Source organism: Pongo pygmaeus, chromosome 23, assembly GCF_028885625.2.
Source record: "Pongo pygmaeus isolate AG05252 chromosome 23, NHGRI_mPonPyg2-v2.0_pri, whole genome shotgun sequence".
Classification (NCBI taxonomy): domain Eukaryota; kingdom Metazoa; phylum Chordata; class Mammalia; order Primates; family Hominidae; genus Pongo; species Pongo pygmaeus.
Window position 1 is genome coordinate 34,750,662 of NC_085931.1, and position 14,317 is coordinate 34,764,978.

At 53.2% G+C, this 14,317-nt stretch overlaps 1 protein-coding gene across 7 annotated transcripts in view; it reads right to left on the reverse strand.

The window, feature by feature from the left end:
• LOC129022957 (calcineurin-binding protein cabin-1) overlaps positions 1–14,317 on the reverse strand; it is a 169,510-nt gene that overhangs the window by 46,272 nt on the left and 108,921 nt on the right. For all 7 annotated transcript variants that reach the window (XM_054469340.2, XM_063662877.1, XM_063662876.1 and 4 more), the window contains one exon: positions 12,047–12,378. In XM_054469340.2, the coding sequence (XP_054325315.2) occupies positions 12,047–12,378 (332 nt within the window). The remainder of the gene's footprint in view (positions 1–12,046; positions 12,379–14,317) is intronic.

The window sequence follows — 14,317 nt, forward strand, 5'->3', positions numbered from 1 at the left end:
CCCGCCTTGGCCTCCCAAAGTGTAGGAATTACAGGCGCGAGCCACTGTGCCTGGTCCGTCACCTGTACTTCTAATACCACAGTTGAGCACACCTGACCATGAAGGTAGGCTGCAAAGGAGACCTACCTTTTACCCAGTCTGAGAAGGTCAGGGAGGCTCTGGGAGAAGGTGATACCTGGGCTATGGTTTGCACAAGGCTGTTACGGGGATAAGGGACTCACTGAAGCAAGTGCCCAGACACCTGGGACAGTCAGGGCCTAGCCAAGGAGGTGGAGGGGATCAGATGTGGCTGCCCATAAGGCCAGTGGGGAGCCAGGGTGCTAGGAGGCAGGGAGTAAGTGCTAAGACCATGGGCTGCAGGGCCCAGAGCAGAGGCAGGCTGCCTAGGGGACTGAGCCTGTACATACCCTTGCTCTCCTCTATGGCCCTGGCCTCAATGCTGTGGCAGACCACTCCTCCAGCTGTGACTTCATGACCCAGGGCACAGGCCTGGCCTGAGCAAAGTTACCCAAGAGTCATGACCCCAAAGCTGCTTCTGGGGCTCCTCAGAAACTTGGAAAAGTGTCCAGAAGACCTCTTTAAGTGGCAGCACTTGAGGCCAGCGGGAGGAGATGTGAGATCCTGACTTGAAGAAGCATCTCCAGTAGCCATCATTTTCCTAAGAATACCAAGAAAGTAAAGCCTCAACAAAGACTTCCTTCTGGCTGGGGACACAAGAGAAAGCACAGAGGCCAGGATGGAGTCACATAGACTCTGCTTCCCTGCCCAGCTGCCTTGTTGCAGGCCCTATGGCCATGGGACGGGAGTGGACATTCCTCTCTGGTTTGTTTTCCACCACTCCACCTGAACCAAGCCAGTTTGTCCCTCAGATTGGAGCAGAAAGGGAGAAGGCAGTGGGAGAGGTTTCTGGGGCAAAGGGTGCAGAAAGCACTAGCCTGTCAAACCCAACCTGGATTATAAATTAGCTTCCTGCAGACCTGGCTACTGTGTACTGGTGGAGAGTGTGTTTCTCCAGCTGTCTCCCAGGCCCACCAGAGAAACAGAGCTGATCAATGCTAAGGCACAAAGTGTCCAGACAGGTTATGGGGGCCCTAAGCTGATTCATGCCTGAGGCCCCAGATAGGTGCTGACAGGGAGGGCTAAGACCTGTCTGGGGAATCATGGGTGCCAGGCTGGTGAGGTGGGGGAGGGGGCAGAGACTGTGTTGGGCCCTTGCTGAACCTCTGCAAGGGGGAAGGGGATCTGACTTGCACGGTGCACCTGCAGCACAGAACCTGCCCTGTAGCTTCGTGGTGTAGTGAGGTAAGGCAACATGATGCCTCCTGGGTTGAGCACAGTGCCATAACCCCTCACCTCACAGAATTACCGATGAGGAAATAGAGGCTCAGAGAAATTCAAGAGCTTGCCCAAGGTCCCAGAGCCAGGAAGTGGCAGAGCCATCCCTGGACTCTGGTCCAGGCTGCAAGGACTCTGAGGCCTGGGCTCTTCCCCTGCCCCTGACCTATCCACTATAGGTGGGCAAGTCACTGTATAAATCTGCCTGGGCATGTGCTGTGTGCTGAACACTGAGCCAGCCATCATGGCCAGCCCTCTCTCAGGTCTCGTGCAACCTGTCACACTGCTGGCTCATAGGCCCCTTTCAGAATGGGAGGAGGCCCATGGAGCCATTTGCCAGATAACGGCACATTTTCCTTGGCTGCATGGGCCCTGAGGCTTGTGCATATAGACCCTCCTGTGACAGAGGGCAGATGGAGGGCTGTAAGGTCCTGAAGAGAAGCAGGGCAAAGAATCGCAGAAGCATACAGGCACCTTATGTCCTCCCTTGCCCACTATCTGGACCATCCCTGCTTCAAAGCAGAAGGCAGAGGGGACATCTAACTCCTCTGCTTGAAGGCCTTTGGGCTGCACCTGCCTCAGGGCAAGAGTCAGCTCCATGCCTCAGTCTACCTGCCTACCCGCTGGCTCATCTCCCCCACACCCCCCAACCCCTCTTTGTGAACAGCCCTCCAGCCAGACTTGTTCCCACCTTGGTCCCTGCAGGTCTCTCTACCTGGTGCCACCTCACCTTTCCCCCTGATGCTCCCCTGGAATACTGTTCCCACAGCCCCATGGCCACCTTAAATAGCCTTTCCACTGACTCGCAGATGGGTCTGCTGTCTGCCCCCACTTCTCTATCAGCCCTATAAGGGCAGGGACACAGTCTGACTTCACTGATGGCTCCTCCAGGACAAGTCTAGTTTGAAGCTCACAGAAAGGGTGCAATAGTTGCCCACAGGAAGAATGAAAGGAAGCTGAGCAGTCTGACCTTTCATAAAATGGGAAGGAAGTGTATGTCAGGTTGAGGGAGGAGGGCAACAGCCATGGGGCATGAATGGGGCTGCTTGGGTCCTGCCCAAGGCCAGGGTGCCAGCACTATGCTCCCTGGGGCCAGCTAAGCAACAGTCCATGCCCTTGAGGCTAAACTTCAACGCCAGCCCCTGCCCACTAACTTGCACTACTCTGTCAGCAATTGTTTCACTACAGCACACATTGGGCTGACTGTCATAGCTCCTGGAACTCCCCAGGCTCCCTTTCTCTTCACACAGGAAGCAAAGCTTGGGGTAAGGTGGCTTGCATCCCTACCTGTAGCCTTCCATGGGCCCTGCATGTAGTGGGGGCTTGGCAAAGCCTGTTGACAGCTGGAGATGGGAAAACAACTACTACCCTCTGGGGACACCTGCTGTCCCAAGATGTGCAAAGCTGGAAGGCAGACCTGATCCCAGGTGCCATCTGTCACTATTGTATGGTGGCCTGGAGGATATACTCTGCCTGTGTCAACCAGGGTCTCTGCCCCCAGGGGCTGTCTCCCTGCCACAACCAATGATGATGATCCACTCGCCACTTAACTACCTCCTGCCTCACGAACCCACAAGGGACAGATGGTGGGGCTCAGAGAGGTCAGGCTCTACAACTCCTACATGGTGACTTCAGGTGTGCAAACTGTCTGGTGGGGAGCCTGGAGCAGTGCCAGCCTATCTGCAAGACCAGTAGGGCTCCACAGGGCTGCCAGGAAGGTGGCTATGGACCTCAGCTGTGTTCAGCCCTTCACCTAGCCATACCTCAGGCATTGGCATGGGGGCACAGATGGTGCTCAAGGGTTCCATGACAAATGGAGGAATCAGGAGTGGTGGAGGCCAGGGAAGACCTTCTGCAGCCTTTGGAGCCACCCAGGACCCCTTGCCCCATGTGAAGGGGAACTGGCTGGGAGCCCTTGCAGTAGTGTTCTATAGGCCAGAGGAAGAGGAGTGTGTGGCTACCTGCTGATGGGAGACTCAGTGGGCTGCTGGGGACATCCATAAGCTGCGGGCACATACCTACTGCAAACTCACCCCAGCAACCTAGGACGTGAATATCCCCATAGCTAGACCTGGTAGACTTAAAGCCAACCATTCCTGATACTTCTAATCATGAAAAATTATAATTAGAATGTCTGTTTGGATAAAGCCAAATATTAAGGAGTTAGTGTAAAAGCTGTGCGCACACCGCACCCCCGCCCCGAGAATCCTGTGTAGGCATTAGAAGTCATGCAGTCAAAGAGTTTATGAGTACACGAGAAGCAAAAAAAAGCAGAACCACATTTGCATACATTTCTGTGAGTGTGTGTCTGTTTGTGTGTAAAGAAAGTAGGCAGAAGATGGAAAGGAAATGCACCCAACATTCCTGAGAGATGCCTGGGGAGGGAGACTCATGGCAATAGTTCTCAATGGGGGTGGGGGTCTGTCTCCAAGGAGGCATCTGGCAATATCTGGAAACATCTTTGGTCATCACAGCGAGAGGAAGGCTACTGGTATCTAGTGGGTAGAGACCAGGGATATTGCTGAAAGTCCTCCAGTGCACACACGACATCCCCACAACAGAGAATTATTTGGTCCCAAATGTCAATAGTGCCTCAGGAGGGAACTCTGTTCTACGTTATTCATATATACTCATATATATACAACTGTTCTACATCACTCATATATATATATACGAAAAGTTAAATACAGTTGTTGAAGGTGATAGATGTGCAAACTTTCTCACCTGATTCACAACATTAGAGAATCAGAACAGAAGCAGGATGAATGACTGTCTGTGGATTGACCTTGACTTTTCTCTTTCCTTCACACCACCCCACAGGTCCTGAGCCAAAGAAATGGGGTCTGATTGGGCTAGCGCTGCCAGGCTGCTACTCATCATACCTCATCTAAATGGAATCATTCAGTATTTGTCTTTTGTGACTGGCTATTTCACTTAGTATTATGTCCTCTAGGTTTCCCATATTGTCTGATCTATTGATTCAGCCCTTCTGTCTGAATCCATCTAGAATCAGACTACTTCCTGATATCCTGCTCTGGCCTCCTCCCATCTCTACTGCCACACTGACTTCTTCTCCACCTGTGTGGACACATTCTCAAGCTCCTGGGACTCTGACTACTGGGTGGGTTTGACTGAGGGAATTTGATCAGAGCACTCACTCCTTGAATTCCCTTCCTGCGGAGTTGATGAGGGGCAGCCATCAATGGCCAGCCCCGACAGGCACTGTGGCTGGCCCAGGGTACCACACTCCTCCTACCTTGTGAATTCCTACTCTCTGCCTGGGCCTGTGTAAGTTGCTCCTTCATTAAGTGCTCTTCAGACTTTCCTGTTAGATGGGGCCATCTGTGTCCTGCTAGGCCTCTGACGGGCCACCCCCAACTCATTCTTTACATATCAGCCCAGTAGTGTCTCTGACACACTCAGGCCACATGGAGCCTGTCTTCTTCCACAACCTTGCGACAGTTTTTTGTTTTTTTAGTTTAGTGTTTTTTTTTTTTTTTTTTTTTTTTTTGAGAAAGAGTCTTGCTGTGTTACCCAGGCTGGAGGGCAGTGGCATGACCTCGGCTCACTGCAACCTCTGCCTCCCAGGTTCAAGCGATTCTCCTTCCTCAGCCTCCTGAGTAGCTGGGATTTCAGGCACACACCACCACACCAGGCTAAGTTTTGTACTTTTAGTAGAGATGGGGTTTTGCCATGTTGGCCAGGCTGGTCTCAAACTCCTGACCTCAAGTGATTTGCCCGCCTTGGCCTCCCAAAGAGCTGGGATTACAGGCGGAAGCCACCATGCCCAGCCCTTGCAACAGCTTTAACCTAATTCAGGATGATGTGCCCTCAACTCCTCCCCTGCCAAAACAGGCCCTGAAAGCCTCTGACCTCATCTTCTTCCTCTCTCCTCCTTGCCCATCTAGTCACACCAGCTTCCAGCAGATTCTAGTCACACTAAGACTGTTTCTGTCTCTAGGCATATGTTTTGGGTGTGTGTCCATCTGGAAGCCTCTTCCCCAATATCCTCGTGGCCATCAGGGCTCCCTCACTCGATTCAGGTCCTTGCTTAGACAGGTCTTCCCAATCTCCCTGTCTAAATAGTCACAAACCCACCTCTAACCCCTTACCAAGCTTTATTTTTCTTCCTACTCATCACCAGCTGCCCACTCTATTCTCCCAGTGATACACAATGCTATATCCCCAGCACCTCAAACAGGAACCTCCTGCATGACAACCACTCAGTAGACAGCTGCTGAATGAGTGAACCTGCAGAGATGCACAGAAAACACGCTGGGGGAAGCACACAAAACACAAACACTTCTGCCAAGTCATGGCTTGTGGGACAGTTGTGGGTAGTTTCATTCTCTTTTCCAAGCTTAAATATTATTGGTAATAAAAGCTGCTGGCAGAGTGCTCAAACCTATTCAAACTGCTGGAATCTGCATTTCTTTGCAGGAGAGAGGACTAAGAAAGCAGCAGCCATTATGGGGGCAACCTGTCCCACCTCCTCTGGCACCTAAGGGCCCAGCAGAATCTTCAAACCATGAGGCAGACAGACTGAAATGCAAAATCAAGATTCCTAAGTTGAGAAAAGTATCAAGTTCTCCTTTTGCAAACTATACAAACTAAAGCTTGACAAGAACCTGGCTGGTTGGGATCTGCAGCAGCCTAGGACATCCATGTGAGGACGCAGGGCACACCACCATTTTGTGGAAGGGGCCACTTTTATGTCCACAGAAAGGGAGCAAAGGTTAAAGGCAGGCAAACACCCTGCTTTGTGGCCAGCATGCCCTCCTGATGCCTGGTTCTACTACTATCTGTGTGGTCCTGGCTCAGTCAGTGTGAACTCAAAGCTCACCGGCTCCCCCCAAACACTTGCCTGTGAGCAAAAAGCAAGGTCTCAACAGCAGGCCCTCACACCTGCTCCAGTCTGATGGTGCAGGGCCCACTTCAGAAGCCCTCTCGTTTAACCTGCACGATAGTCCTGGCTTCTACGAGTCCCCCACATGAGCCAGCAGCACAGGCAGGTGAGGATACTGTACTCACAACAGGTGGGCAAGGGGTGGGGGTTCACACCCAGCTGACCTGTCCTTTACCCAGGCTCATACCAGAGCACCAGCTGACCCTGAAGTCAAAAGTCAGCAGATTCCCTGGTGATCCTTCAGCTGAGCACACAGCACCATGGGGCCCCCCTGGCAGGAGTCTGTCTCTAACCAAACCCTGGGCCTGGGCTCATCCCATATAGGTACTGGGCCAAAGAAATGGGGTCTGATTGGGGAGTAGCGCTGCCAGGCTGCTACTGCTCATACCTCATCTAAGTGGAATCATCCAGTATTTGTCTTTTGTGACTGGCTATTTCACTTAGCATTATGTCCTCTAGGTTTCCCATGCTGTCTGACGTGACCGAATTTCCTCCCTTTTTAAGGCTAATGTTCCACACTGTTTTGATTAGTATATTATAGATTTGTAGTAAGTTTTGAAATTGGGAAGTATGAGTCCTCCAGATTTGTTTTTGTTCAAGATTATTGGCTCCAGGGAACATCTTACAACCAACACCCTCTGCCCTGAACCCCTTGCAGCAGAAGTAGCAGGAGGTGAAGGGGCTCAGCTCCCAGCTGAGCAGGAGGCAACTGGGAGAGCAGGGCAGGGGTGTCTATGCCTTGGCCTTTTTCCTGGACACCCATCAGTAAAGGCCAGAACCTTCATGACAAGAGATGTCTGATGCCATGTGCTCTTTCTCCTGGGGTGCCTATATGGGCTCAAAGAGCCAGGTTTCTATGAGTGTAGACTCAGGCCTCAAAATCTTGGTGAAGATTGTGATCCAGAGAGTAAGTGATACAGTAGCTAGAATTAGGGCCCTTATGGCTATCGGCGTAAATGATCATCCCCATCTAAGGTGTGCACAGTGTTCAGGGCAACAGGTGGACTGCCTTGGGGGGTCCAGGGGCAGCCTGTGCGCAGCAGTGCCAACCTTGGGTGGGAGGGCAGCCTCAGGCAGGCAACAAAGGTCCCTCAGGACAGACCTAGCCCTTGGCCACTATGCCCCAGGCAGGGAGCCCTCAGAGGGCCTGGCAGAGGAGTAAGGAGCCATGGGAGATGCTGACACTGAAGAAATGGGCCTCACTAGATGGGTGAGAAGGACTGTTGGCTGAGGGCAGTGCAGGGTGTGTTGGACATTGCCCCAGCACTGCATCCCTCACCTCATTAACACAATAATTCTGCTTTCATATCACTATCATTCTCATCGAGGAAAGAGCCCTGGACCTCCAAGAGTTCCCATGCAAAGCCAGGATCTGAACCCAGGTGAGGCCAGCTTCAGAGCCCACATTCTCTCCTCCCCCAAAAGCCCTGCTGTCAGCAGCTAAGCAAGTGACACACTGTGCCCTGAAGGCGGTTTCTTTGCAAGGCCTGGGCAGGCAGAGCCTCACCTGGAGGTGTCTGTGAAAGACCTAAGGGTTCAGGAGTCAACCACACAGCTCCAGGCAGGCTCTGCTTGTGGGCCCCTTTGAAGAGGCAGACATCGGACGCTCCAGTCCACCAGTAAGCTGTGAGATGGCAACAAGAAAAAGGCACTGCCAAGCCCACAGGCAGGATTTTATGAAGAAATGTGCTGCTGTCAAATATACACAGCGGGAAGTGTTTGTTAACAAACAGCTGTGTTTGGAAAGTGGTAACTACTTCCCAGTTAATGGTTCCACATTAGTCAGTGACAACATGGAGTTGTGTCCCCCAAATCTGTGAACAAGCTACTGCCAGCAGAGCTGACACCCCAGGTCTGGGCAGAGCCACATGCAGCCCCCAGGATGGCATGCCCCAGAGCAGCAGGAAGGTCTTAACTCAGGCTCTCAGGGGAGTTAGGTGTTAACAACCTGCATTCAATTTGGTGGTGGTAACTGGTGCTCAGCAAAGGTTTCTGGGTGAAGCAAACACAGGAGCCAATGGGAAGCACCCTAGACCCAGCATATGCAAGGTCTAGAATGAGCTCAGTGGCCCGAGGCTACCTGAGGCACACTTGGCACCTGCAGAGCTGCCTCCTGGAAGCAGATCTGTGGGTAGGCAGTGTGGCTGTGGGTAGGGAGTGTCTGCTGCTTAAGGGGTCTAAGATTCAAGATAGCATTCCATTTCTGAGAACCAAGGAACTCAGCCTGGGAATGCAACGAACAGAAAAGCTGGCAGAAACTGAGGCTGATGGCTACTGGGGGTTGTCTGGGGATACTGACATCAATGGTGCAGACAGCCCAAGGCAGCCTCCATCCCTGCTACTGGGTGGGGATGGCTGGGTCAACCGGTCCGCCTACCCTGGACCATCACAGATGACCAAAATGACCTGGCGAGGGGGCATTCATGGTAAGAGCAAAATGGCAAACTATGAGTGTGGACAGGGTGTGGGGGATGGTACAACAACTGGGCCAGCGTGAGATTGCCCAGGGCTGATGTCTGGCTCTGTCACTCAGCTCTGTGTGACCCTCAGAACAGGTTCCCAGATGCAAAGTAGAAGGGGTATGATCCCACCTCTGAGACCTGGTGTACCTGGTGTCTCGAAAGCACACAATCAACAAGGCATGTGTACTGGAGTTGGGAAGAAATACAGGTAGGGCATCCTAAGTCTGAATATCTAAAATCCAAATTGTTCCAAAATCTGAAACTTTGGTGCTTAAAGGAAATGCTCATTGGAGCATTTTGGTTTTTTTTTTTTTTTTTTTTTTTTAAGAGGGAGTTTTGGTCTTTCGCCCAGGCTGGAGTGAAATGACGTGATCTTGGCTCACTGCAACCTCCGCCTCCCCAGTTCAAGCAATTCTCCTGCCTCAACCTCCTGATTAACTGGGATTACAGGTGTGCACCATCACACCTGGATAATTTTTGTATTTTTAGTATAGACAAGATTTCGCCATGTTGGCCAAGGTGGTCTTGAACTCCTGACCTCAGGTGATTCACCCGCCTCAGCCTCCCAAAGTGCTAGGATTATAGGCGTGAACCACCGCGCCCAGCCTCATTGGAGCATTTTGGATTTCAGATTTTTGGCTTAGGGATGGCTCAGCCAGAAGTATAATGCAAATATTCTAAGATCTGAAAAAAGCCAAAATCCAAAACTCTTCTGGTCCCAAGCATTTTGTATAAAGGATATTCAACCTGTACTAGACCCAAGAGAGCTAGTTTTAGGGTGGTACAATTGTGGTTACCTCCCTCCAACTTTTCTTTAATTTTGACATAAATACTGTTTTCTACTTCTAAAAAAATCATCAAGAGAAGGGGCAGGCTGTAATAACAGCATTCTGTGTCGAGTGCTGAGCTAAGCACTTTACATGCACTGGCTCCTTCAAATTCAACATAAAGCCATTTAGCAGGGAAGTGGAGGGTAGGTGGGTGGGGCCCGTATCGCCACACAACTCTCCTCCCACCCAAACCTGCTGTCCTTCCCCACTTCCCTTGCACAGGTGCCAATTCCTAATACACATTTTGTACGCGAAATTCCATCTCGGCATCTGCCTCTTGAGAAGGTACCCTGTAACAGGATGAGGAAGGATCTGAGCTCACTACTAGGGAACACCAGATCCTGATCAGAGCTGACCACAGCTGGAGGGGGCTGCATGGCTGCCTGAGGATGCACTTGAACAGAAGGACACCAGAGGTAGGGGAGGACAGGACAATGGTTACTAGTGTCTGTTCCACTGACGTGTGTGTGGGCTCTTGCAGTGGGCTCTGCTGCTCCCAAAAGAGGGAAAGGGGAAAGTTCCCAAAGCAATGGTGAGCCCAACAGAGTTCATATCAGCCATTGCCCCTCAGGCCCAAAGACGGCTTCAGCAGTGAGGACATGCTGGTTGGGGTTTATTAAGACCCAGGTCCACCTGGGTGAAGAAGGCCTGGGGTACAGAGGTAAGGTCCACTGCCAAGTGGAGGCTGAGCAGTGAGCAAGCCAGGCTCCAGTGTGGCACCAACAGCCAGGGAAGCCGGAGCTGGCCATCGTTTGCTAGCATGCACTGCACCTTGAACTACAGACCAAAGCCCCAGATGATGAGACTCCCTCCCTCCCAGACCTGTGTCACCTGCTGTGCCCTGAGGAAATCAACCAAGCCACATGAGCATACCGGTCACTGTGGGGACACAGCACTTACCTTCTTGGACCCCTGTATCTAGTCCCCCAAACAGAATTCTGTGAAGTGCCACTTCCTGCACATAGCCAGTGCCAAGCCAGGGCCCATCTCTTGGCCAACTGTCCATTCTGGTTCTTCAAACATTCCACTGAGGATGCTGGGGGGAAACAGCAGGAGACCTCTAGGAGGAGGACCTGACTGAGTCCTCACAGCTAGACCCTAAAGGTCACCCCTACTTGCCCAGCATACCTGGCCCTCTCTGGCCCTCGCCCACACCAATGCCAGCCCAGAATGGCCACCTTCCTGGGCTGCTTGCTCTGTCTGGGTGCTCTCCCTTCCTTCCAGACCAATGCTGTCCCCGACAATACAGGTCTCAGCACAAAAGGTGTCTTTGCAGAGGCACAACAACACCCTTACCCCTCTATGCACCCCGTTATTTTCTCTATGGTATTGTTCAAATGAGACTTGCTTTACTCATCTGCATGTTTTTATTTTTTATTTTTTATTTTTGTTTTTGAGATGGATGGAGTCTTGCTCTGTCGCCCAGGCTGAAGTGCAGTGGCCCAGTCTTGGCTCACTGCAACCTCTGCCTCCCAGGTTCGAGCAATTCTCATGACTCAGCCTCCCGAGTAGCTGGGACTACAGGCATATGCCACCATGCCTGGCTAACTTGTATTTTTAGTAGAGACGGGGATTCACCAGGTTGGTCTTCAACTCCTGACCTCAGGTGATCCCCCGCCTCAGCCTCCCAAAGTGCTGGGATTACAGGCGTGAGCCACCACGCCTGGCCATCTGCATGTTTTTAAGTCTGCCTCCCCCTTAGAATGTAGCTACATGGTGCAGGACAACGACCAGGACACTCCCCAACACCTCCTGGGTGAGGAGAGACTAAAGGAAAATAAAGTCACCCCTATTATTTAGGTCCTGCCCAGGCCACATTACCTCCCCAAATCTAAACGCCAGCAGAAGAGGTCTGGCTGGGAAGCCCCTGGAAGCACTTAAGCCTGGGGCACAGCTGTTAAGGATCGCTACATCATCTGCTTTCCAAAAAGAGCTGGAGGAGGCTGTCAGCACCCAACCCCCATGAAGCAGAGGCTGTGAAGATGGTTTTGGCAGCTGCACCAGAGAGAAGAGCCCAGGGGCAGGGTATGGTGAGGAGGGCCCTGCAATATGCAGCTGGAGAGATGGGGCCTAGGGCAAGCAAGGCCAGAACAGAGAGTAAGCAGGGCCCCTAGGGCACCTGGAAGACGGGCATGCTGTCGCTGAGATGATGGGTGAATGGCAGGGGTGAGGGAGCACGACATCAGAGTTTGAGTCGCTGCACAGCCCTCACAGGAAAGAGTAGTTGAGCCTATGGACCCTTATCCCTCACCCCATAGCCTATCCCTGAGACTGTGAGACCCCCTACACTCCTCCCTCCATTCCTGGCTGTGACCCTGGGCCCTCACCACCGGGTTCCCTGGCAAGCTGGCCCACTCCTGGGGCTGGCCCTGCCTCCTGCAGCTCTCCTCGCCCATCCCTCCCATGTGCTGCTACCGTGAAGCTCCAATCTGTCTTAGCTCTGCCCACCAACCTTCAAAGATGCCCAGCTGCCCTGGGAAGATCCAAGCCCCCTTGGCCCGGCAGCCACTCACCCGGTGGGTCTTGCTGTAGGTGTAGAGGAAGGCCAGACGGTAGAGACTCTTATAGTGCTGGGGGAAGCGGCTCAGGCACAGGCGGAAGGAGGCGATGCACTGCTCTGTGAGAAACTGCCGCTGCTCCTCAGCACCAGCCGGCAGCCCCTGGGGGAAGGCCACTGGCTCCCCTGGGAGGTCCCCTCTCTTCTTCCCATCCCACGGGGTGGGTGTGGATGCTGAGGGCTTGCCAGGGATGCAAGCAGAGGCTGGGGTTTCTGCAGCAGGCTTCTGGACACCTTGCTCTGCAGCCCGGAAGCCTTCTGTACTCTCCAATGACTCCTCGTTTTTTCCTACAGTTGAGAAGAAGGAAAAGAAAGTCACCCTGGTTTTAGGCCCTGTCCATGCAGTGGTCTACCACCAGTAACGGAGGCGCCTCGGTGAGGTGATCAGCATGGCTGGATCAATGACCTTGCTGAGTGGGTGCTGGACCCGGCAGCAGGAGGCACAGGGCCCAGTGCTGGCTCTGCCCCAACCGAGGTCTCCCGCTCCATGAAATAGGCTGTCCCAGCTGGCATGCAGTGAGGGACTCAGAGGCTACAGAGAGGGGGAGTTATGGGCTGGGCTCTGGGTCTTCCCCTCTGAACGGTGGCACAGGCTGTCCCACCTCTGGGGCTGGGGCATGGGGAAGCAGCCCACAAAGGGCAGGTGTTGCCACCACCAGCATCGCATAAAACACAGCCAGGGTTCACGAAGTATCATACCTGCTCCCCTGCTCAGTGCTTGGCCCACTGCCTGCCCCAACTCCCTCTCCAGGGTTGCCGCTGCTATATGTGAGCCAAGTGCTCCCACATGGGCCCTCACGTGACATGAGCCCAGCTCCTGAACACCCAGCCTTGCTCCACCAGGGGCCATGGGGCAGCAGTTCACATCAGGATAGCCCAGGCTGGGTGGTGGTGCTGCAGGGCTGGCCCCAGGATGATGACAGTGGCCTGGGTGACCTTGGGCTAGACCCTGAGGTACAGGCTCCTTGGCTACAGAAGAAGAAAGCTGTCTGACCCGGGAGGGTGGGACAGATGGAAAGGGCTGGGGAGCAAGGGATAAAGGCAAGGGGTCCTGTGGTCTGTGGCTCCTTAGGCACCCAGGAGCATGGCACACCCTGCACAGCCTGCCTGGAGGAGGCCAGAGAAGCAGCCAGCAGCACCAGCTCTGAGGTGGTATGCGATGGCTGAGCCCTCTCCCTACTGTAGTAGCGGCCTGGAGACAGCTGGGGCCTGCTGGGGCAGGGCTGAGTGAGCAACAACCAAGGCCCCCAGTTCTCCGCATGCTAAGTCGAAGCCTATCTGCAGACATCAGGTGTGTGGCCAGGTTGCCCACCATCACTATTCTCATTGAGGAAAGAATCTGAGCATTCACTCCTTATGTTCCCCTCAGCCACCTGCTATTAGTCTGACCTTCCCTCCCTGCTCCCCTGCAGCCCACCCCACCGCTCTCCCTCAGTGTCCTTGCCTCTCCACCATCACTCCTCCTGGAGCCATCGCCCTTCTCCCTCCCCTGCATCGCTGCCCCCAGTGGTGCTGGCAAAGAAAAGCCATAAGAGCATCTCCCCTCCCCCAGGCCCAGAGCCTACCATGGGCTGCCCCCTCCCCCCACCCTTTGAGGTGGCCCTAATGACTGAATGCCAGGAGGTCCTAGCTCCTTCCACACTACACTGTCTTCTCATGTGAGCTCAAGAAGTTGCCTGCGTCCCACAGCTTAGGGCTGGCACCCATCTTACAGGGGATACCATCACTTTATTAAAAAATGTGCCAGGTTTCTAATGTGTTCAAAACGTGGCTAACCAAACAGGGTAAGCCATAATGCTGGGATCAGCCCTGTGCTAGGCACGGGGGAGACGGAGGAATCAGATGATGATGCAGGCCTCTCAGCAGTTCTCATGAGGCACTGAGAGCTTGGACACAAAGACACACAGAGCACAATTTTTATGGAAAGCAGGCAGAGGGTCAAGATTTCAGCCAGAGTTCTTAGAACACATAAAGAGGAAGAAAACAGCAATCCTAGACTGAGTTAGAAACCCAGCTTCAGGGAAGACCCGCTCGGGCGCCCCTCTCAGAGAGACAGCTATTCTCTTTTCTCTTTCTTTTGCCTATTAAACCTAACGCCCCCCAAAAAAACAAACAAAAAAACCCCCGAGAAACAACAACCCAGTTTTAGGCTGGGTGTGGTGGCTCATGCCTGTAATCCCAGCACTTTGGGAGGCTAAGGTGAGAGGATTGCTTGAGGCCAAGAGTT